General features: G+C 46.5%; 1 protein-coding gene and 1 long non-coding RNA gene across 3 annotated transcripts in view; one reads left to right on the top strand and one right to left on the bottom strand.

The window, feature by feature from the left end:
- Nucleotides 1–7,932, top strand: part of LOC146008005 (uncharacterized) — a 30,035-nt gene extending 22,103 nt beyond the window's left edge. The window contains exon 3 of the long non-coding RNA XR_014444443.1: nucleotides 7,831–7,932. This is a non-coding gene — a long non-coding RNA (uncharacterized LOC146008005). The remainder of the gene's footprint in view (nucleotides 1–7,830) is intronic.
- LOC146007997 (solute carrier family 2, facilitated glucose transporter member 11-like) overlaps nucleotides 1–25,157 on the bottom strand; it is an 87,487-nt gene that overhangs the window by 19,963 nt on the left and 42,367 nt on the right. For both annotated transcript variants that reach the window (XM_083146835.1, XM_083146844.1), the window contains 3 exons: nucleotides 14,868–14,966; nucleotides 11,210–11,370; nucleotides 8,349–8,473 (listed from right to left, as the gene is read on the bottom strand). In XM_083146835.1, coding sequence (XP_083002961.1) covers nucleotides 8,349–8,473; nucleotides 11,210–11,370; nucleotides 14,868–14,966 — 385 coding nt within the window. The remainder of the gene's footprint in view (nucleotides 1–8,348; nucleotides 8,474–11,209; nucleotides 11,371–14,867; nucleotides 14,967–25,157) is intronic.

The raw sequence follows: 25,157 nt of genomic DNA, 5'->3' as shown, positions 1-25,157 counted from the left end.
TGAGAAAAAGTCTTTAAGCCTAAGGGGGGTATTCAATCTTGGGTCACGGCTGTCGAGCTGGGCCGACAGCCTTGACCCTGTCCTGTTCTCGGTCTGCTCGACCAAGAATTTGCTGGCGGGATTCAATGTCCCACCTGCAGTGGGAAGAGAAGTGGGCATGGCTGTGAGCTGCGGCCGGGAAAAGCGAACTGCAGCCGGGAGCTCGTCACTTCCCGACCGTTCTCGGCAGAACGAGCCCGACTGCTTGTGAAGTCGGGCTCGTTCTGCCGAGATCCCCTGTTCAATGCTGTTGGGGAAGATTGAATACCCCCCTAAAAATACTGTACAGGATATCTAAAACAAAGAGGCAAAAGAAAAACAAGAACAAATTTAAACTGTCATGCAGAGATAGCATTAACAGAATAAATAGTGTGGCGGTGCAAGTATCACTACAATTCTAGTAAAATAGGGTTCCCCATGCAAAGGCTATAGGAAGCCTTCATCGAATTGTAAATTGAAAGTGATGCTGTCCATGGAGCTGTGGGCATGGACAAAAATTAAGGTGCTGCTGTTCAAGGAGTATGGAGTATGCTTGGCACACTATTTTATTCTCCCACCAAGCCCTTGGATGGTAGGTCACGAAATACTGCCTGTCAGCACATGTCGGCTCCAAAAAAAATCCATGTCGACCTTTTGACTGTCAACCTAGCCCATGTCGACCTAATGACCATGTCGACCTTACCCAATGTCAACCTTCAGGTGTGTAGCCCTTGATACATGTCGACCTTCAGTGGTCGACACAAAGCATGTTGACCTTCCTCCCTCCGCCCGCACTGCTCTGTGTGAATGGGCCGGCGAAGAATCACACCGGCCCGTTCACCCAAAGAGCCTTCACATGTGCATGCGCACAAGCAAAACATTGCGAACAGACCATAATGACCTACTTATTGCGGTCCAGGTACAGAGCTTAGTACAACCACGGACAGAGATTTCGGTGACACAAGGGGAAGATTGTGCTGGTCTGCGGGCGGCCCAGAGGGAATAGGCGGAGCTTTGCCCGGGAGGTAGGCAAATGAGGGGAATGCTGTTGGTTAGTGATTAATTAACACTGTTTTTAATGAGAAGCCTGAAGCTGCAGCTCCATCCACCCTATTGTTAATGTGGCCCTGAGTACGTCCACTAAAGACAAGTGGAAGTCATATGACAAAAGATATTTTGGGGCAAATAGGCAATATGGGTATTTTTGGGGGGATAAGTGGGCACTCTGAAGTTTGGGGTGAGTGGAACACCTGAGTGGTAAGTGGAAAAATCTGAAGGATGTTTGGAACATGTATGGGATGATGGATCTAATCTAAAGAGCAACTTTTGTTCTATATTTATAAAGTTATTGTTTTTATTTACTATAGAGAGTAATGTACAGGATCATTAAAAGGCCACTCATTATACCCTTAATCGTTGGCCACCACTGCTGTACAGAGTCCTAAACCGAGAAAACAAATGGATCACAAGTTCTAAATATAGAGTACAAGACAGAGACATAGACGAATGTCAGGGTTTGTGATGTAACTTGTTGTCAGTTCTATAAATAACTAATATTCCAAGCGTGAGTTTCTACCATTATAAAGTGATGCTCATTAACTCCAAAGAAATAAAGACGCTTATAAAATTCCAGTTTACCAGAGGCGTAACTAGATATTCGTAGGCCCCATAGCAAAAGTTTGTAAGGGCCCCCTATTTAGCAACTGATGGTGATAAATGTATGCAAAACATATTAGTTTGACAGCAAAGATGGGCCCCCTTCAGCTCTGGGCCCCATAGCAGCTGCACCCTCTGCTCCTATGGTAGTTACGCCCCTGCAGTTTACATTGAATAAAGTGGTAATTACATTGTAATTTCCGTTGCATTAATAAGGCTGAACAGACACTGTTTTGCTAATTCTCAAGGCACAGCAGAAATTACTTTTAGTGAACATTAAAAACTGGGAACAAACAGGAAAGCCTTCAGGACAGCGACAGACTTGATAAATTACCTACTCTATTAGTAATAAATAAAACTGGGCTATACATTTAAGATTTAATGAAAAATGGTCTCCTATTGGGACTCCCCTTGTGGTTTAGGCAGACTAGTATTATTGTCCATTCTCTCAACTCCAATAAACTTATTGCTATATATGACTATGCAAAACTAGAATCCTTTGGTACAAGTACAGTTTAGTTTCATTGGGCCTGATTCAGATCCGAGAGTAGATCCTGTCTCAGTGGTTAGATCTCCTTTTAACATTCTTATTATTATTGGTAACCTCTACCCAAACAGATAAAACTTAGACACATCTGAATTGGGAACAGGACCCTAATATGTGTTTAGAACCTACATCTTGGTGTAACTTATTTTTTCTTTATTAATGTCTTTAATTAGCTATGCTTAATTAATCGGTAGGTTCCAGCACTATTTGCTATTTGTGCAGTCTGTGCAAACTGCTTATCTCATTTCCTTAAACACCATGTGAATGAGCAATACACTTGTGACACCCCTTACCGCTGTGTCACTTGGACATTACTGTCTCATTATATATATGTTCTGTTAGATAGAGGGGGTTATTCAGACCTGATCACTGTTATGCAAATTCGCAAGTACTGCCCATGAGCTGACCCCCAGCCTCTATGGGCTGCTTTTGCAGCAGTCCCAATAGGCATATTCAGGGTCCTGGGTCTGGCGCATGCACGGTATTGTCCTCTTACTGCGCATGCCCAGGTAGAGGCATCCTGGAGGGAGAGAACACCTCCTGATTAGACTGCCTTGGGTGACTGGCAGGTCAGGCTTCCAATAGGGAGTCACTCCAGTCACAGTGAAGCCAGGCAGCTGCAAGTGGGGCTGATGTAACATGTGCAGAGAGAGTAAGATTTGGGTGGGGGGTATATCTATATTGCAGTGTAAAAATAAAGCAGCCAGTATTTACCCTGCACAGAAACAATAAAACACCCAAATCTAACTTTCTCTACACGTTACATCTCCCCACCTGCAGTGCATATGGTTTTGTCCATTAGAGAGTGATTGTGCCTTTCCGAGTGAATCAGAATAACCCACAATTTCTCAGACTGGTAAAAATGATTAGATGGTGAGTGCGTTGCGAATTGATTTTGCAGCTCGGCAATCCATTAGCAAGTCATTCGTAGACTTGCACGGTGCAGGATTTCACACTGTCTGGGCGGTGGCTATTTAATCGCAGACCTCTGCAAATTTGTACAGCAGCGATCAGGTCTGAATTAGGCCCATAGGGAGACCTAAAAGTACTTGTTAAATCACGTGCCTCTTAACAAGGTCCCATGTAATGTATTCAGAAGCGAAGAATCTTTCATATGTAAAATTGGTCAGTTTTATACACACGCAGATGGGTGTGGTGTAGCTCACAAACAATGTCTAGGTCGATAGTCATAGACAGCCAAAGGTCAGAGTAGAGTTTTTGTAGTTTTTTTGGTGTCAGTATTGACACCTTACATGTGCACCCCAATTAGTGGACCACTTCGCTTGCCATGCTTCGGGCCAATCGGAATATGTGTGGATGGTAAAATATGATAAAAGAAAAAAAATAATTGATATTGACTGTTGACCAGACATTGGACCAAATGTAATAGGGTGAGAGTTTCAGAAAGTGAGAGATTTTGGGAGAGTTTTCCCATGTTTTTTAAAGCAGCCATCAATTACATGGCAAAATCAACCTGGTTTTGCAGTGTATTTGATTGCTGCGGTACTTGTTTCATAGCACGGCGCCCGTCGTGGGTGATCGCATACCTTAAGTTAAGGTAACTTAAGGTATGCGATGGACGCGACCGACACGATATTTGGCTATTTTTAGCCTTTATTGCCGGCAATGACAAAATCGCGTTGATCGCGTCCATCGCATGCCATTATAATGGCACGCGATGCGCCCGACGCGATCAACGTGATATTACATAAGGAGCAATGTTAAATTAGCCGGCTATTACAAAATCGCATTGATCGCATCCATCGCATGCCATTATAATGGCATGCGATGCGACTGAAGCGATCAACGCGATTTTACATAGGGAGCAATGTTAAATGGGCCAATGGCCCCGATTTTTGATTGTATAGGCACCCTAATGGGTAATGTGTATGTTAAATGCCCCCACATTGTTAACGGCAACCCACGATTAACGCCAACCCGAAGCGTAGCGCGCCCGCGAGGGGTGGCGGTACGCATCCTACGACTTTTTCATACCCCCACTATCCACGTCGGCGTGGAGTTGATTTTATATAGCCCGAAGCATGGCGAGCGGACGCGTAATACCTGTGAAGTAATGCGCGCCCGCTCGCCACGCTTCATGCTCGGTGGCTCGCTGCGCTCGCCACACTTTATAAAGTAAACTCCACGCCGACGTGGATAGTGGGAGTATGAAAAGGTCGGAGGACGTGTACCGCCGCCGCTCGCCATGCTTCGGGTTGGCGTTGATCGTGGGGTGGCGTTAACAATGGGGGGGCAATTCACCCATGAGGGTGGGTATACAATGAAAATTGGGGTCTGGGGGGCATTTTACATTGGGGCCAATGTAAAATCGGGTCTCAGGGACCATTTTACATTGGTTCCAATGTAAAAAATTGCGTTGATCGTATTGCATGCGATACGATCAACGCAATTTTTTGGGTCCCGATGGATGCAATTAAAATCGCTGGCACCGTGCTAGGAAACAAGTACCATTGCTGCTTTAAAAAAACAAGGGAAAACTCTCCCAAAATCTCTCACTTTCTGAAACTCTCACCCTATTACATTTAGCCCAATGTCTTTCAGTCAACTGGATACACACACTGACTTTTGTAACTTTTTCCTCTGATATTTATTCCTCACCTTTGCATCACAAACAGCGAGAGCATGCAGCGGTAGCAGTGTAGCTTACCCCTCCAGATGCTCTGGTTGGGCATCTCCATTTTGGCAGGGATCAAGGTGCTGGGAGCACTTATGGGTCCTGGGCTCTGCCATCTTTCTGGGGTCACCTGACCCCAGAATACCCAATCAGATTCCTGATTTCTTCACATGACCCCTGCAGATATTTAGGGGTGTTTTCAATTGTTGCAACTCGCCAGTTAACATTATTCACAGATCATTTGCGCATGTTAGTTTTCTGTACTCCTCACTGTGATCGAGCAGTTCTGTTTCATCTGTTCATTCTTGGTTTTCCTCCAGTAGTCCTTGTCCAGTTTGTCTACTCGTTCACTGGTTTTGTCTGCAGTGCCAGAGTCCATTGCTCTTCATCAGTCCCAGTCCAGTTCATCTGGTCATTCTCCAGTTCCATCTGCTGTTTCAGAGTTTGTTTCTCTTCATCAGCCCCAGTCCTGTTTGTCTGTTCACTCTCAAGTTCTGTCCGATTATTTGATCTTACCGCAGATACAGTTGGTTCTATTCACTGTTACTGCACTCATCCAGCCCAGCTCCACTCCGCAGCCAAGGCAAGGGGCCACAACCTGCTTGTCAGATGCTGCCAAACCCTAACTCTTTGCGGGGGTCACTGTCAGGGGCGGATCCAGCAGAAAATGACAGGGGGTGCACCATGATAGGAGAGGGTTTGGGAGGGGGGGGGGGGTGTTATTGGTACCACCAGTGTACACGCTAAGAGAGCAGCGAGAGAGAGAGGAGAGCAGAGAGAGGGTGGGAATGGAATTAAAAATAGGCCCTGGCCCCTTTTTAAAGTACACAGGCCCATCTTTGCAACAAAAATGAAGGATGTAGTTGTGCACGCGCCGAAGGCGTGCTCCAGAATAGGAGGTGTGGCCACTCAATAGGGGGGGGTGTCCTTGAGTGTAGTGTGCCACATAATATACAACTTCTACACATTATGCAACAAAATACAGGTCCCCATTATACTTGCCCCTTACTCATGATGCCAAATGGAATGAGCCAAAATTCACATAATTTCACACCGATTGAGCCAAAATTCACATAATGCAACATGGATTGAGGCAAAATTCACATAATGCCAAATGGAATGAGCCAAAATTCACATAATGTCAAATGGAATGAGCCAAAATCCAGATAATGCCACAGGGATTGAGCCAAAATTCACATAATGCCACATGGATTGAGCCAAAATTCACATAATGCCACATGGTTTGAGCCAAAAATCACATAATGCCACACAAATTAAGCCAAAATGCACATAGGGCTTTATTCTAGTTCATTTTTTCTGACAAATTCCTTCTTAGATGGACAAAACCATGTGCAATGCAGGTGGGGCAGATGTAACATGCAGGGTAAATACTGGCTGCTTTATTTTTAAACTGCAATATAGATCTCACTTTGAAGTAAAACCCCACCCAAATCTAACTCTCTGCACAAGTAACATCTGCCCCACCTGCAGTGCACATGGTTTTGTCCATCTAAGAAGGATTTTGTCAGAAAGAGTGAACTAGAAAAACCCCCATAATGCCACATGGATTGAGCCAAAATTCACATAATGCCACACAAATTAAGCCAAAATATACAATATGCTTCATAAACAGGGACATTGCGCGCGTTAAAAATGTACACCATAATACCCATTAGATGTTAAGCCACACACCATAATTTCCATTGCGTATAATGCCAAACACCATAATGCCTATTAAAAATTATGCTACTTAAGTGCTGCTTTCCTACATGCTCATTGCCAAGGGTTCCATGCTCGTTGCCATGCGGAATTACATGCTCATTGCCAAGGAGGAATACACACTCACGGTAACTGTGGAGGCAGCCGCCGCCGGGCAGAAGTGACAGCCATTGACAGCTGGGCAGAGAGCAGGGGGCTGCCCGGCTGTATTCAGAGCACTGCAGGTCCCGGGTATTTGAAATAATACCCCTTTCACACCAGAAAGTGCAGGGACTTACCTGGGAATATGGTCCGAGGATCAGGCAGGGACATTCCCGGGTTGGCCCCTTTTACACCAGCATAGTCCCTGCATTTTCTGGTTTGAGGGAGAGAGAAACCCTCCCTCTCCCTTTAACCGGCTATATTGTTTACCCGGCTATTTCTTTGGAACTAACTGATCCATTTACATGAGACCAGTGTCATATTGAAGAACTTTAGAGTGGGCTTTGATTTTGGTCCTGTGAAGCTGGTTCCAGAGTATTCTGCCCTCAAAGAACATGAACAGCCATGAAATTACATTTCAGAAATAAAAAAATAGATTTACCCACAATATCTCTGTAACTAATTGACCCATATGGACCAGCCTAGTATCAGATTGGGTTTGAATGAGATCAACCACAAGCTTATGTGGTGCCGGGGGGACGGGGACTGGCAGCCGTCGGAACTGGGTGGGGGATGGACTTAGCGGAACCCATGTTATCCTATGGAGGAAATATTCTTTGCCTGGCGGTATCTCCGGTTCCCGGGGGGCTAGTGACGCCCGACGTTGGAAAGCCCCAGTCCTCAGCTACAAAATGAGCTATGTCTGAAATGACATGGGGGGCACTTCACCACCCCCTGAATCCGCCCATGGACCCTGGTGGAGACCCCTGACGAGTTTGGCTCTGCACCCTTGGACCCGGTCTTGTTAATCATTGTTTTTTAGTTCTATAAGAAAGCATTTTATTAAGCCAACTAACCTTCTTCCCTCCGCTACTAGTCCAGCATCAACCCAAACCCCCGAGTCCACAAATACCTTAGAGTGTGGCACTATGTCTTTGTCTTTTTTTTTTTTTTTTTTTGCTTTTGTAATACATTCTATGTATGGCCAGGGTCAAACAAGCATACTCAATAGTAAATATGAAAATGCACACCAAATATGGATAATAAGACTAAATAAACAATCAACATTTGCAATGTAGTGAGGCCAAAACATAACAACTCTTTTTTTCTGTAGGGCAGGAGGAGTAAAAGGAAATGGAAAACAGACCATGGAGAAGGGAGGGAAGGATGTAGCTATGAACTGAGTGAAAGTGCTGAATGAGAGGTAGAAGAGGGCTGGTAAACACTGTAATAAGGGGTTTGTGGGCATCTTATGGAATAACTTTCCAAAATTGTTGATCATTTCTGTCTTATATTCAGAAGTATATAATCGGTTGGTTACAACTAATCGAAGGGGAGGTTTTGAAACCATGGGCCTGATCCAGAGTTGATCTCTTATCTGAAAATTTGCAGATGACTGCGAGTAGATAGCCACGCCCAGACAGAAAGAAAACCTGCCCTGTGCAAATCTTAGAGAGAATTGCCAATGGATCGCTAGTCGCTATTATCTTGAAATCCATACGCAATTCACTTGGCATCTAATCATTTTCCTAGTCTGCACAAATGTGAGTAACTTTGACCTGTGGGCCAGTACAACCATGTTTACACCAGTACATAATTATAACTGTATTCACAACTGTATATACACATTACCTGCATTAATGCCTATTAGGAATCTCCCAACTATCAAAAGTTCAAACAATCCAGCTGGTTGCGCAATTCCCATGAAAAGAGCAGCGAGGATTGCGAACACGTTATTCACCATTAGAGCCTGTTTCCTGCAATATAGATGAGCAGAGCAGACAGCTTAGTATAGGCAGCAGAGAGATCATGTACAGTGCATGTACTTTGTCTCAGTTAAACTGTTATATAAATCAAATAAATGTTACCCATGCAACTGTAAAGATAATAGTACTGTAAACACGACTCTGATTGGCAGGAGTCGATTCCTTGTGCCCCCGCCCCCCCTGCTATAATAGCAACAGTCCTGTGCTAGTGTTGTTAAAGGAAACATGGGGGGGGGGGGGGGATTTGTGCAGGGTGTTTCCCAAATGATGAGGCAATACCGTATTCAGCTTTAATTAATATAGTTTTACTTATCCATTTTGCTAAGTGAAATGGTTGACCCTTTTATCTATTGCACAACTCAACATATACAATTGTACCATTGTATTCTTTATTTTTAAACAGAAACTGAAGAGTCCCCATCCCCCACCCTGCAATGCAGTCATGTGCTTTTACAGCTGATCAAAGCCTGCCCCAAGCAACCAAAATACAATATACAAACCGCACATTATTAGTGGGGAAGAAGGAATAACATTATTATTGTTATTTATCTATATAATGTCACCATAATACACAACACTGAATAAAGAAACTTCAAACATCAATCACTGCCCCATTGGATCTTTTCACATGGTTTATTGGCCAGATGGTGTTAAAATCCTGTGATAAAGGGCCATATCGTACTAGTGTATGGGCATCTTATCAGTCTAATTCTCATGTTTGCATGTTTAGAGGCCACTGCATACGCAATTGAGCCCTTAATTTTGTTATTGGGTGCAGTGATGCAATTCTGCTTCACCCCCACACACAAATCTATTCCACTTATCTGAAAACAAGCACTTTTTATGCTCAGTCTTAGGGGCATTCAATTATTGACATTTTTTTTTCGACCAGTTGAAAAATCGTCATGGTCATTGAATAGGGCAGTGGTTCCCAAACTGTGTGCCGTGGCTCCCTGGGGTGCCTCGGGACACATGCAGGGGTGCCCTGGGTTGGTAGTCCAGGACCAACTCAAATTATTAATGGTTAATTATTTATAAGCAAAAGCAATGCTGGTGGCTGCCATTAATAAAATGTGTACAAACAGAAGCAAATCCTATCCTTTACCACATACCTGACCCTAAGAATCACATATAAACCCAATCTAATAAATTTATTTTTGGCCTAGGGGTGGCGTGAAAAAATTTTGATACTCTAGGGCATGGGTCCTCAAACTGCGGCCCTCCAGATGTGGTGAAACTACAATTCCCAGCATGCCTTGCCACAGTTTTAACACTCCCTTATAGGAAAACTGTGGCAAGGCATGCTGGGATTTGTAGTTTCACCACATCTGGAGGGCCGTAGTTTGAGGACCCATGCTCTAGGGTGCCGTGATTCAAAAAAGATTGGGAACCCCTGGAATAGGGTGAATCAAATACGCTCAATTTAATGCCCATGTCGATTTTGGTTGAAAAATGCAGCATGGACAATCCATGTTTTTAACTACTCTTGGTCGAAGGTGCGTGCGTTGTTGGCTGATCTTGGGTCCATTTTTACCCAGGTCAATATCCCCACACACACATAAAAAGAACATGGACAAAAAAGTCTAGCTGAAAAAACGGTACTTAATTCAATACCCCCTTTGAGGTAGTTTTGATAAAGGTACCTTTGATAAAGCTGCCAAGTGCAGCGAAACGCGTCAGTTTTCACTGCTGCCCACTTCTCACCACTTATTTATTGGATTGCAGTCCGAACCAGCCCTTCAGGATTCCTACCTACCCCCATCTACATCTAATATTGGGGTACTACAGATAACTGCATCTACCACTCCGTAGGCACCTTTCCTTATTGGGAAACCAAGGAATTACCATCACATTGTCCTCTAACATCTTTCCAGTTGATACCGGTGATTTTTGCAAATCTTGGACCGACCACTTGGACTCTATGGACACAACCTCCAACCTATCTAGCCAGGGGCGGTAACTATTTTTTCAATAACTTTTCACTGTCTGGGTAATACTAGGAACGGACTCTCCAATATTTGCTGCTAAAATTTGGAAGTGGTTGTTATGCTTTTTATCTACTATGATATTAAATTTGTAAATTTGTTTTTCTTGTTTGCATATACACAGATGGAGTCCCTCTCATTTAGCCCCAGCACTCGCCAGGATGTCCTCACTGGTGAGCGTTGAATGAGCAGGACTTCATCAGACTGGGATCCCAGTCACTCGGCAGCGGAAACCCTGCCTGTCCGCTTCAGGGAGACAGGCAGGGTTAGTGGGGGTGCAGGGAGGGGGGGGTTTGCGGCAACTGACACGGACCTGGCGGTGACCCGCGTGAGCCCCCTTCCGACAGGTGCAAGGGCTTTGCCGATTCTATCAACAACCCTCAAGACGGGCTCCATCTGTACACAGGAGTAACAACCTGTTCCAAGCAGCTGCTGAGAAGCCACTCCTATAAAGCACCCCCAGTTTCAACCCTCACTTGAGGGCTGGTTCATTCCTTCACCTGTCGACCTAAACCCATGTCGACCTTCAGTTGTGTCAACCTTGATGCATGCTGACCTTGAGTGGTTGACCCAATGCATGTCGACCTTCCCCTTGTTGACCTAGTGACCATACACCAATTAGAATGGCACCCTCTGTGCATTAACTGTACAGTGTAATTATGTTCTGTCCATTATTCCTACCTGGCCATTTCTTTACACTGCATAACTATATATAACATAGATATAAAATAAATGTACTTGCCTGCCAAGTTTCACTGCTATATGGCCTCCAATAAATGTCCCGATGAGACCTCCAATTGTAAACACTGAAGCAATCACGGACCAGATGAGCGTCAAAATATTTTCATGTATCTGGGTATTGTACCGTGTATACCAGGTTTCGTTAATGAACTTGTGAACATGCTGTAGGGGAACACATTTTAAAAAGTTAAATAGGGCACTTCTGGGCCCTACACATGGGCCGACATTCAGACATTTTCTAAGCGATTTTACTAAATCGCTCAGAAAATGCATGAAGACGCATGTAAATCGCTGTATGTGACGTCAGTCACCCAAACCTACCCATGGGAGCGCCCAGTGTTTTCATGGGGCGCCCATAAAATGGTGGGTATTCAATGGCCCAGCACAGCCACCGCCTCATCCCTTACTCCGCTCTGCAAACAGCCTGACGAGTGTGTAACTTGCCACGCCCGTTCGCAGTTAGGGTTGCACATGCGCAAACCTTGACCACCAATGTTTCAGAGATGTCACTGATCACAAAAGAAAATGACTTTTGACGTGAATATCCATAATGTAATGCATACACCACCAGGGCCGGCGCTACCCACTCAGCAGAGGATGCAAAGCAGGTAGGCGCCGTGCAGGAGAGGCACTGTCCCTGCTGTGCATCCTCTGCTGTCCTCCGTGCCTGCCGGCTGCTGCTGCGCCTGTCACACTTCATCACAGGCAGCAGCGCCGGAGGCACAGAGATCCCTTCTGGCTCATTATCAGCTGGTCATCGGGAGGGTCCGAAAGGGGGCGGAGCTACACTGACGGATGGGGCGTGGCTACACAAACCAGAAGGGGCGGGGCTACAAGGGAGCAAGGCTGACTGAAGACACCAGGAAACAGGAGAGGATGAGCTGCCAGTGCCACCATTGTAAAGTGTGAGTGTACTTATGTCGGCAACTGATGTGGGCACGTGTGTAGGCAGCACTACTAATGTCAGCAACTGGTGTGGGCACATGTGTAGGCAGCACTACTAATGTCGGCAACTGATGTGGGCACGTGTGTAGGCAGCACTACTAATGTCAGCAACTGGTGTGGGCACATGTGTAGGCAGCACTACTAATGTCGGCAACTGGTGTGGGCACATGTGTAGGCAGCGCTACTAATGTCAGCAACTGGTGTGGGCACGTATATAGGCAGCGCTGCTAATGTCGGCAACTGGTGTGGGCACATGTGTATGCAGCGCTACTTATGTCAGCAACTGGTGTGGGCACGTTTGTAGGCAGCACTACTAATGTCGGCAACTGGTGTGAGCACATGTGTAGGCAGCGCTACTAATGTCGGCAACTGGTGTGGGCACGTATATAGGCAACGCTACTAATGTCGGCAGCTGATGTGGGCACGTGTATAGGCAGCGATACTAACGTCGGCAACTGGTGTGGGCATGTGTATAGGCAGCACTACTAATGTCGGCAACTGGTGTGGGCACGTGTATAGGCAGCGCTGTTAATGTCAGCAACTGGTGTGGGCACATCTATATGCAGCGCTACCAATGTCGGCAACTGGTGTGGGCACGTGTGTAGGCAGCGGTACTACTGTCAGCAACTGGTGTGGGCACATGTAGAGGCAGCACTACTAATGTCGGCAACTGGTGTGGGCACGTGTGTAGGCAGCGGTACTACTGTCGGCAACTGGTGTGGGCACGTGTAGAGGCAGCACTACTATTGTCGGCAACTGGTGTGGGCACGTGTAGAGGCAGCACTACTAATGTCGGCAACTGGTGTGGGCACGTGTAGAGGCAGCACTACTAATGTTGGCAACTGGTGTAGGCATGTGTACAGGCAGCGCTACTAATGTCGGCAACTGGTGTGGGCATATGGTTACACAGTGCTACTACTGTCGGCAACTGGTGTGGGCACTACGTATAAGCAGAGGTACTACTTTTAGGCAACTGGTGTGGGCATGTGTATAAGCAGAGCAACTACTTTTGGCAACTGGTGTGGGTGTTATGTATAAGCAGAGGTACTACTGTCAGCATCTGGAGTGGGTATATGGTTACGCAGCGCTACTACTGTCGGCAACTGGTGTGGGCACTACTTGTAAGCAGAGCAACTACTTTTCGCAACTGGTGTGGGTGTTATGAATAAGCAACGCTACAAATGTGGGTATATGCAGGAGTACTCGGGGCATTATGTGTCAATGTCATATGGGCATTATAGTGCATGGCATTTTATGTAAGGGGAATTACAGTGTGTGGCATAATGTGTAATGGGCATTATGGTGTTCTGCATATTGTGCAAGGGGCATCATGATGTGTGGCATTACGAATAATGTGCATTACTGTGTGTGGTTACTATAATGTGCTTTGGGTTTTGAGGTGTGAAGCATAATGTGTTATGGGGATTATGGTGTTATTGGTACTTTTATGTGACCACGCCAATTCCCCATGAAGCCACGCTTCTACAATTTTGCGCGCGCATTTGGCGCGCACTGTCCCTGTTTTTTCGCACATGGCACCAAAATGGCTAGTTACGGCACTGGTGAATAAGATTGTGCTACTGTGTAGTGTAATTTTGAGTGGGAGCATTATTGTGTGGCCACACCCCTCCCTTTGTAAAGTTTGGGTGGGTGCAAATTTATAGTTTGCAGGAGGGCGCCGAACCCCCTAGCACCGGCCCTGTACACCACTACCCCAGTTTATTGCAAGTATATTATGTTCCTTAATATGGGGGCAAATCCAGGGGGTGGGACGAATAGTTCAATCGCCCCCAACCCTCCAAAACATTTCTATCCTACACACCATGGAGGCTGCAGCCACTAAGTAGCAGCAGTCTCCTCTCCCCCTGCTCGAATGGGCCGTGAATTTGCAGCCCATCCAAACACCAATAAATGTGATCTGTGTGCATGCGTGGGGTCCCCTTGCGAAGGGAAGCCATCACTGACCATATGTCGGGTTCTTCCCCAAAATCACATCCATAGGAGCTCCTGGGTCACGCAGCGGCTCTAAGCGCCGTGCAGAGGAGGAGAAAAGATTCGATGGTAAGTAACTATCGAATGATTTATCCTCTGTGCGGCTGCATACGAACGGATGTGTACACGTACAAATCCGTTTGCAGCCCTGCACGTTGGCTCGGCCAACGGTGGCATGCATTGACCCGGGGGGGGGGGGGGGCATTAATCTGCCGCTCGCTGTACTCCGAATGCACGCAGCCCAGCAAGCAGATCTGAACACCCAATCTTCTCACAATTAGTAACACAGTGGCATAGTACCATAGCAAGTGAGGTTGAATAAAGGGGATACGGTTACTAGGGCTACAAGCATTAGATGGACACCATATCGACCTTTGGACTGTCGACCTTCCCCATGTCTACCTAATTATTGTGTCGACCTAATGATCCTGTCAACCTAACCCATGTCGACCTTCCTGCATGTCGACCTAGTGGTGTCGACATAATTCTTGTCGACCTAGTTGCTGTCTATCCTATGATCCATCCCCGAATAAAGACGTTTGTCCATCAAGTTCAACCTGTTTAAGATAACTAATTAAATAAGTTAGGTCTAGATGTGATATTCCCAACTAAATTGAATCTGTCGGTTTCCAACTTGGACTAAGTAAAATACTTTTTGTTAAACATATAAAACTACTAATATAGAACAGTAAGTATAAATAATATAACAGTTTGTTACTTACTGTTGTAGGTGCATTGATAAGTGATAGATTATATCCATATTGGAAAGCTCCGCCGATTCCTACTGCACAAACAGCCCCAAAAAGTTTCTTAATGGGAAGCTATGGAGACAAGCAAATTTTTTATTTTTCTAAAAGAACATTTAAGTAATTTAGCTCTAAAGAAGAAAATGTGCACTGTAAATCCATTGCAAAATCTTCTAGGATCTCATATATTATGTATTTATATAGCTCTTAGTGATATACAGTGTATGTCTGGGGAAAAACAAGTACACATAAGGTGCATACACACGGGGTGATATATCGCTCGGCGATATATCGTTCAGTGTCCCGTTTTCATCAGCGAACAGAGATGGTCGCTGATGAAAGGGAACCTCTGCCGGGGGAGCCGCAGAGGGAATCAGATGGTCGCAGTAGCAAGCTCCTGCGATCATAAGGGGGCTAAAAACGGCAGCGCGCGCCCAGCGATTTATCGGCGGTGCACACTCCAATCGCTGACAATATTGCCAGCGATAAATGCCCGTGTGTACACAGCTATACACATCCTTAATCCGTCCCATTGACCTCTGTGTTGTAATGTTACAATTGCAATGACTAATTTGATTAAATTTATCAGCTGAAAGATACATACAGTAGTTGAAAAGGGTGCACTCTGTGACTGATGCAGAGCTGTATGTATGCAACTTTGCATGTAGTAGCTTAACTTGCTTGAAACTGTTCAGCACATGCTTAGAACGTTGTTACTAAGGTACAGTATGTGCCTTGGCAGACTCACATGATTCTGTGTTCTGATGTAGACTGACCAAGATCCACCCACATTTTTCAATAGTCATCGACCATCAAAAGATGTGGAAGGTGCAGGCATATGTAAGGTTGCTCTGAGTAACCTTACATATGCGTGCACGCTTGGAAGGAAATGGCCAGGCAGCTGACATCCGGGATGTCAACTGACCGCCCCCCGCACCCGTGTCATTGCCTCATTGGCTCATGGGAACAAACATCGTTCCCAAATGCTACTGGAGCCATCTGCCGCCACCCATTCGCAATCGCGATTCGCATGCAGGCCCTGCGAATGGATGGTCGCCGACCAATAACGGGGTCCTCCCAGGCTTCACTGGTCAAGGGCGGATAATTAAAGTGCTAAAATTAACCAAAAGTCCCAGCATGCGGGGCATTAATGGGCCCACGTAGATTTGTAGTTTACGTGTAAAAAGAATGTTACAATATATACATAGAACAGTACAGCTTTATTATCACCCATTTTACACCACACATTCACAAAATTCAAACTCTTACATTTTTAATGTTATTTCATACTATTTAAAATTAACATTTTGTACCTGGATGTGTCCACATAATTTTTTATAAGAAGAAAAAAGAAAATGGTTGAGATATGGAAGAATATACCGCTTTTGATCAGACTTAATAGTAGCGTATAGTATGTTCCAACTTCAATGTGTTTGAGGTGATTAGGGGGTGGCAGCAGCAACATTTTAAATCTAGTAAAATTACCTATTGCTAAGGGCAGTGGCATAACTATAGAGGGTACAGGGGATGCAATTGCTATGGGGCATGGGCCTTGGGGGGCCCTGGGCCCCAGCAGGCTATCCCCTGCACCCCCTTGATCTGGGCCGCGCTGCCGTCTTCAAAGCAATTCAGGCAGTGGCGCTGGAGAACGGTGAGCCTAAGGCCAGGAAGCTGTACTACCTGGTGCCGTCTGGGGAGCAGTGGAGCTCAGCGCAGCCTGGGGATAAGTAACGGACAGCGCCGCACAGGGAGCAGTGGAACCCGACGCTGTCCGTGGAGTAGCATCGGAGAGCAGTAAAGCCCATGCTGCCTGGAGAGCAGTAAGGCCCAGGGCAGTGGAAGCAGATGAGCCTCACGGAGAAGAGCAGAGCAGGGGACTGCGGTGCTGGGAAGCTGTACAGCCCAGTGCAGAAGAGCACGCAGGGGAGCCCAGCACCAGTGAAAGGAGCTGGTGAGTTCATTTGGAGACATGTCACCGCTGCCAGGGGGAAACCAGTCAAACCGTTTCTTCCCCTCTCCCCCACATCCCTTCCCATCTTTCCCCCTCCTCCAGCCCCCCTCCTTCTACCCCCTCCCTGTCCTCTTCTTCCTCCCCTTTCCTTCGTCTTCTCTCCCTCATCCCATCCCCTTATCTCCTACCCTCTTTCTCCCCTCCCTTCTCCTCTTCCCCTCTGCTCTCCCATCTCTCCTTTCTCCCCTCCCTCCCCTGTAGTCCCCCTCCTCACCCCTTTCCCACTCCCCTCTCACTTCATTCTTCCCATCCTCCCTCACTCTCTGATCCCCCACAACCCCCTCTCAATCTCTCTCTTCCCACCTTTTTCTTTTTTTCTCTTTTTTGCTTGCTTACCATTCCTTTTCTCTCGTCTCCTTTTTCCCCTCCATGTTCTCTCCCTCTTCCCCCTGCCCCCTCTTTCAACCCTCTCTCACTCCCCCACCCCGTCTCACATCTCTATCTCTCTCTCTACCCTCTTTCCCCTCTCTGTTGTTCCTCCCTCCCTGACAGCCTCACCCTTCCTTTCTCCCCCCTCTCTCCACACTTGGCTCTGTTTCCATTTCCCTGACACCCTCTCTGTCTCTCCTCCTTTCTTTCCCTGACACTATCATACTTTGATCCCCTCTTCCTCTCTCTCTCTCTGGTGCTTGCACTCCTCCCTTTCCCTCTCTTCTCATTCCCTCTTTTTCCATGAAGTCCCCTCTCACTCCTCTCTCTTTCAGGACACCCTTTATCCCTTGCTCTTCCCACTCTTTCTTCTGCCCCCCCTCCCAAGGGGCACAGTAGTGACAATGGGGAGGCCCTTCCAGGATTTTGCTATGGGGCCCACGCAGTTGCAGTTACACATTTTACTAAGGGCCACCCTAATATATAAATTCAGTATATATATATATATATACACACACACACACACACACACAATCCCAATATTCCACCTCGCGCTCTATACACAAATCAATATAACCCGATATATATCAGAAGGTCGGCAGCCTTTACCACAAGGTCCCCAGAGAGCTAGGGGACCACCCTACAACAAACTTTACACCCAGTTGTGGAATGGCGCCTCTATTTAATAAGTAATATCCATAAATATGGTGATCCAATGTTCAGTAAAGCAGCCGAAGAAATTGTTTCGATATCTTTATTATTCAGAAAGTTGTACCAGGCATAAACAGCGATGTAAAGAAACGATGTCACAGCACGTCAGCCGTCAGATTTGCGGGCAGGGTAGAAATCATTCCATGGTTCGCTCTTCATGCTACCCTGCAAATGGATGTTTATGTAAAACATCCATTCACAAAGAGGCGGGATATTCACACGGCAGTGGGTGGCGGGCATTTGCATGCCCGGCAGTCAGCGCTAGAGGGCTAGCTAAGCAGCAAATTATCACTGCTTAACGAGCCAACCAGAATCACCCCCAATAGCTGTAGAAACCACATGAGCTGATTTGAAAATAACCCATAAGCCATTGCACCACTGTATAATACAGTTTGTATAATATCTTGATTAAAAACTATTTTTTTAAAGTACAAAGTTTGTATAGAGCTAACAAGGTTTTATGTAGAACAAACAATAAATAAGTAATCAAATAAATGCATAGACAGGAATTAGGGATATTATGGTTGGTAACAAAATGATTTGCTCCAACTCCCATGGATTGTCCGATAACATCATTAGAAAATCTCATGACATAATAATTATATCACATAACATCCTATAGATGATTCCAACCATTACTATATTACCATGCTACAAACAATAACTTCAGCAACTACAGTTGGGTACTTGTGTATTATCACGGCGCCCATCGCATCGTATACCACTAATTAATGTATGCGATGGACACGATTTTGAGGCTTTTCCCGGGAAGAGTGTACAATTTTAATATCGCGTCGCATCGCATGCCATTATAATGGCATGCGATGCAACGCGATTTCAATGTAAAATGCCCAGCCAGACCCGTTTTTTAATTGTATCCCCACCCTGATGGGTAATAAGTATGTTAAATGCCCCCCCATTGTTAACGGCACCCCTCTATCAACACCAACCCGAAGCGTGGCGAGCCCGCGAGGGGCGGCGGTACGCGTTCTCCGACCTTTTCATACCCCCACTATCCACGTCGGAGTGGAGTTGATTTTATATAGTGTGGCGAGCGCAGCAAGCCCCGCGAGGGGACGCGCATAACTTCACAAGTATTACGCGTCCGCTCGCCACGCTTCGGGCTCGGTGGGTAAAATCAACTCCATGCCAACGTGGATAGTGGGGGTATGAAAAGGTTGGAGGACGCGTACCGCCGCCCCTCGCGGTCTCGCTGAGCTCATCACACTTCGGGTTGCCGTTGATAGTGGGGTGGCGTTAGCAATGGGGGGGCATTTAACATAGTCATTACCCATCAGGGTGGGTGTACAATCTAAAATCGGGTCTGGGAGGCATTTAACATAGGAATTAGGCATCTGTGTACATGTGCTACTTAAAATCGGTCGCATCGCATGCAACGCGATTTTTGGTTGTACAATGGCCTGCGATGGAAATTGGGGGCGCCGTGATAATACACAAGTACCTACAGTTGCAAGACCACAAATAATAAGTCAGTCCTTCAATGTAATTAAAGTTTAAGCTGGCCATACATCTACAGATTTGCATTTGCCCACGGTTTTGCTTGCGTGGATTTCTGTTTTTACTCAGTGGAACTAATTTTACTAAAATAGTAGTGCCATCTAATATTGTGTTGTATATTTTATATTGTGCACATGCAGAATGGTATCCCCTGCCACTCTGTCACCCCCCTGTATCGACAATTGTGTATGTCCATGTCAATGCACGGTTCGCCTCCCATTATGTTGACCAGTGTGTTCTCGACTTAAGAGAATGTGTCGACATGTACCTATATGTTTGATAATGTCCTGGGACTCTGGGAGAAATTATTTTGTTTGGCTTTTTAATCTTTGTAGAATAATAGCAACTCAGGGTGAGCCATTTATTCAGTAAAAATCGGACTCAATATGCCATGGAAACCGCGCTGTAACAAGCAGGTACAGCAAATGCGGCATGTGAGTAATTATCTGGCATTGCTCGCTACTGGCTTGTGAATAATTACTGACTGCTGTTTATCTTTGTCTCTTGCACCATCATTTTATTGATCCACTACTGCTAGATCTTATACTGGTTATCTGTTCTGATAAAACTGATGAGCTTTCAGGCCATTGTGAGTGATAAGGAATTTTATGTGCTCAGTCAAATAATTCACAGAACTACATTACTGGTGACAACCGCACAATCGCAATGAAAAACAAGATTTGAAAAAATTTAGTTACACTTGCAGCACAGACAATTTATTTTTTCCGTATGAAGTAAAATCACAAAGCCAGGATTCATCAAGCTCAACATCACATGCAGGTTGCATGATATCATCCGTATACATGAGTTTGTGGAATTTATTAGCTCAATATGACAATGAGTAATGGGGAATGGAAGAGGGTTATAGGGAATGGAAGAGGGAGTAAGTAGGTGTTGACTTAATGAGTTTTTATCCTGACTCCCCCCTCCAAAGATATATACCATAAAGTTTATGATCAGTGCCCCCTTATTCTCTTTTGCTGCTACATTCTTGTAACCACCCTGGTGCCCGCCAATGGCCCACCACCTCGTGCTGCACTTACTTACAAGTGGCTGTTTTATGTGTAAGTTTCCTACAGCCCAGAAGCCTCATGACCCAGGAGTGCCCTTGCTGCCAGTCATGTGCCCCCTGTGGATATCTGCATGAAGAAAATAAATCCAGCAATGTAGCCTGCTGGTGGCAGCAACGGCAGAAGAGGCTACTGGGTGGTAGAGGAAAGTCAGAGCACAGGAGTGGGGGCGAAATTGCGTGATGACTCCTCAGCTCTCTAAGGCGGTGGTCCGAGGAGTCTTAAGTAAAAGATCACAAAAGATTAGAATTTTTCCGATTTCTCTCTGCGCATGCGCAGTCTAATCCTGAAATCCTGGGATTGGAAACTCCAATCTTGGGATTGAAATCCTGGTGTTTTAGGGGCCAAGTCCCGGGATCCCGCCGATCCCCATTCCAAAATTAGCCACCCTACTCCTGTACCTTGTTAAAACCCTTGATACAGATGGAGCCCCTCTATTTCATCTCAGTCTTAGTATTTCAGTCTCAGCGCTTGCCAGAACCTCCCCGTCTCACACCCATGCATGTCCGTCACTCGGCGACTGGGCGGCGTGACCTTGCCCATCTCTGTTCCAGGGAGACAAGCAGGGTTGGGGCGGCGGTGGGGACTGGCAATGGCGGTGGGGAAGGCGGCAAACAGTGGCAGGGAGCTCCATCGGAACGGGGTGGGCAAGGAAGAGTCCAGCTACATCTGTATATTTGAAAGTTTCTATCATGTCCCCCCTTTCCCTTCTCTGCTCTAAACTATACATATTAAGATCTTTTAGTCTTTCTGGCTAAGTTTTGTATTGTAGGGCATGCACCATTTTAGTTGCCCTTCTTTGTAAAGTCTTTAATACAATGGTTCCCAAACTGTGTGCCACGGCTCCCTGGGGTGCCACAGCAATGTCAAAGGGGTACCGCCGACTGAGCCACATTTTTTTTTCATGTGAGCAGGCCAGGCAGTGTGTAGGATCTAGCCGGCACCGGGGGAGGGGGGAGTGAGTGTACAGACAGTGACTGCCTGTGCCAAATCAGCGGGTGGGCAGGGAAGACAGAGCTAGCAGGCGCCGGGGGACTGAGAGCCCAGGGAACAGAGCGGCTGCCTGCGGTGAGTCACTGGGCGGCAGTACGGAGCTAGCAGGCGCCGGGGGACTGAGAGGCCAGGGAACAAAGCAGCTGCCTGTGGCAAGTCAGTGGGCGGCAGTATGAAGCTAGCAGGTGCAGGGGGGTGACTGCGCAGGATGCAGAGCGGCTGCCTGTGGTGAGCAGAGCGGCTGGATTGAGGCAGTAACCTGTGCCAAGTCAGTCAGCAGCTTATGTGCGGGGGGGGGGGGGGGGGGTGTGTGTGTGCAGTGTTGGGGCCACAGTATTAGCGATGTACGGCCCCGTGCCTAGCTATCACCTGACAACTAATATCTACCATGCTCTCCGGTGAGAACATTGGCCCTGCCAGATCGCTCAGCACACATCGATGACGTATCGCTGTGTGCTGAGCGATCATACACAAGCATTCTGAACAATCTAGCATCGCTCAGAACACTTCAGCATCGCTACGTGTATAGGCCCTTTAACACTGGTATTTCTTCAGTGTGAAGGGGTCAACCCGGGCCATAAATCATAGGTCACGACAATGACCTGGGTTGACCCTTTCACACTGAAGAAATACCCCTGTTCAATAAATGACTAGGTAATTTGCTGCTCGGTGCGAAAGGGGGTCAGAATGTGCCCAGCAAAATGATGCTGGCTAATTGCCAAGTCGCAGGTCTGAGGGTTATTATGTGATGTTATAGGGAAGAGAGGACAAGCTGGTAAGCAGGTGGGGGGGGGGGGGGGCTGGTCTTGGTGCACAGGAACCTTTTTATTTGACCAAATTTCATTTTATATGTGCGGCGTTGCCGCGTGTGTCCGCGGGCGGCAGGGGGGAGGGGTGTATGCGGCCGGGTGGCAGGTACATGTCAGACACCCATGGATGCAGCGGAAGCAGCACTCTGTACCTCTGCATCCAATGCGGTCTGGTGACAATCTGGACTGGTCTCTGTTGGTAGCCCTAGCAACAGGCAGCCAATCACAAGGCTGCCTGTTGCTGCTCTCACACAGTCTCGGAGTCAGGCTCAGACAGGAAGTGGATTCCAGTCTGTTCTGAGGCTGACCACAGAACAAGACTCGACGAGGAGCGACAGAGAAAGCAACAATGGCAGCCGCTGCCAAAGGTAAGTTACTTTAAGGGGAGTTGGGGGCCGCGGCTGAAACATCTCGCATTATAATGAGGAGGGCAAGGGGCTTATAAAACTTCTTAAATAAAATAACAAAAAATGGGGGCTGGAGACACAGAAACATTTTGAAATGTAAGGGAGGGTTCACAAAAAAATATATAAACAATAAAAAAAGCCCAAAAGTATAATGGGGACACAAACCCTAACCATTCCAGCCTAACTCTAATCATAATCATGCAGCCTAACATTAATTATACACTCCCCAGTAGCCTAACCCTCACTATACATCCCTTCATAGTCTAACCCTATATATACACCCCGTCCCCCACAGCCCAAACATTCACCACCCACCTGCAGCCTAACCCCACCCATCCCCCTCCCCACAGTCTAAACCTAACCATACACCCCCCTCCTCAGCCTAACTATACACCCCCATGCAGGCACACACCTGCAGTCTATAACCATCCCCCCACCAGGGCAGCCGAGAGGGGGTGAGCGATTTCTAATTACCCGGGCCCAGGCAGCAGGGGCCCTGGTCTGACAGCAGTCTCCGCATTAGCGTCTCACTGACAGCGTGAGAGCTAGTGCTGAGCCTGCTATCATCACAGCATATGCTGTAGGTGTGTGCTGCTGCTGCTGAGTTTAGAGTTTTCTTTCAAACCCCCTTTAAACATTTTGGGGGTGTGGCCTAAGCGCGGGAGGTGGCCACACCTCCCACACTTAGGCCATGCCCCCAAATTTTTACCGGGGCCCGACATTCCTCTCGGCTGCCCTGCCCCCTCCCCCCCCCCCCCCCACACACCCACAACCTATATCCCTAACCATATACACACATCCCGCAGCCTGTAACCCTAACTACACACGCGCAGCCTATAACCCTAACCACACACACACCCTGTAGCCTATAACCCTAACGATACACACACCCAGCAGCCTATAACCCACACACACACACAGCCTATAGCCGTAACCATACACACACACTCACCCACCCCATAAGACACACACACACCCTGTAACCCTAACCATACACACTGCGCAGCCTATGACCCTAACCATACACACACACCCACAGTCTATAGCCGTAACCATACACACACACCCTGCAGCCTATAACCCTAACCACACACACCCCGCAGCCTATAACCCTAATCACACACACCCCACAGCCTATAACCCTAACCACACACACTCTGCAGCCTATAACCATAATCATACGCACACACACACTGCAGACCGGTTTGGCACACACTGTACCCATTTTGAGTGTGTTTGGGAGGGGCCCAAAGCATATTTTTGCACCTGGGCTCACAACTCGCTTGTTCCGCTTCTGTATACATTATATATATATATATATATATATATATATATATATATATATATATATATATATATATATATATATATATATATATATATATATAAGTAAAAGCAATCCAGAGCACTCACCACTTCTTGTAAATTCAAAGATTCTTTATTTCTCCATCAGTGCCAATGCCAGGCATTGGCACTGATGGAGAAATAAAGAATCTTTGAATTTACAAGAAGTGGTGAGTGCTCTGGATTGCTTTTACTTGGATTTTGTACCACGGAAGTTTTTCTTTGGGAGAGTGGAGCACCCCATGACATAAATTGGATGAACTGTGAGTGCAATATAACTGGTTGTGGATATATATATATATATATATATATATACACATACATATACATATATATATACTCTAGGTGATTCATTGCGCCCTACGGGCGCCCTTTACACTGTCGTAAGGGGCTTAACCTGTTACAGCCATTATTGTGTGAAATATAGTTTGTGTATGAGTGGCGGGTGGGGAAATACTGCAAGTGCAGGAGGGGCGGGTGTGGTGTTTTCACAGGTGGGTGTGGTGTGAGATAAGAGGTATATGTGGCAGGGGATTCGGTATAAAATCCCGACGGTCAAAATACCGATATTTAAAATCCCGACAAGGTCAAAATACCGACATATAGAATGTAGACAGGTGAAAAAGTCAACATGACTTTCGGTAGACAGGTTGCAAGGTCGACATGGGTTTTTCACTGTTTTTTTTTTTACCCGAATGTCGACACAGTTGACATGGACACAGTTGGAAGTCAACCGCAGCCCCTCACATTGCTCGCTTCACTCGCAATGCTTCGGGCACGGTGCCTCGCTGCGCTCGGCACACTATTTTGTTCTCCCACCATGCCCTAGTGGATGTTAGGGCATGAAATACCGTCTGTTGTCACATGTTGGATCAAAAAACTGTGAAAAAAACCATGTCGACCTTGCGGCCTGTCAACGAAAGTCATGTTGACTTCTTCACCTGTCTACATTCTATATGTCGGTATTTTGAACATGTCGGGATTTTAAATGTTGGTATTTTGACCTTGTCGGGATTTTGACTGTCAGTCAATGG

This window comes from Crinia signifera, chromosome 1 (assembly GCF_055691185.1).
Source record: "Crinia signifera chromosome 1, ASM5569118v1, whole genome shotgun sequence".
Lineage (NCBI taxonomy): Eukaryota > Metazoa > Chordata > Amphibia > Anura > Myobatrachidae > Crinia > Crinia signifera.
Note: the sequence above shows the minus strand (reverse complement) of the source record. Positions and strands in the feature narration are given on the sequence as shown.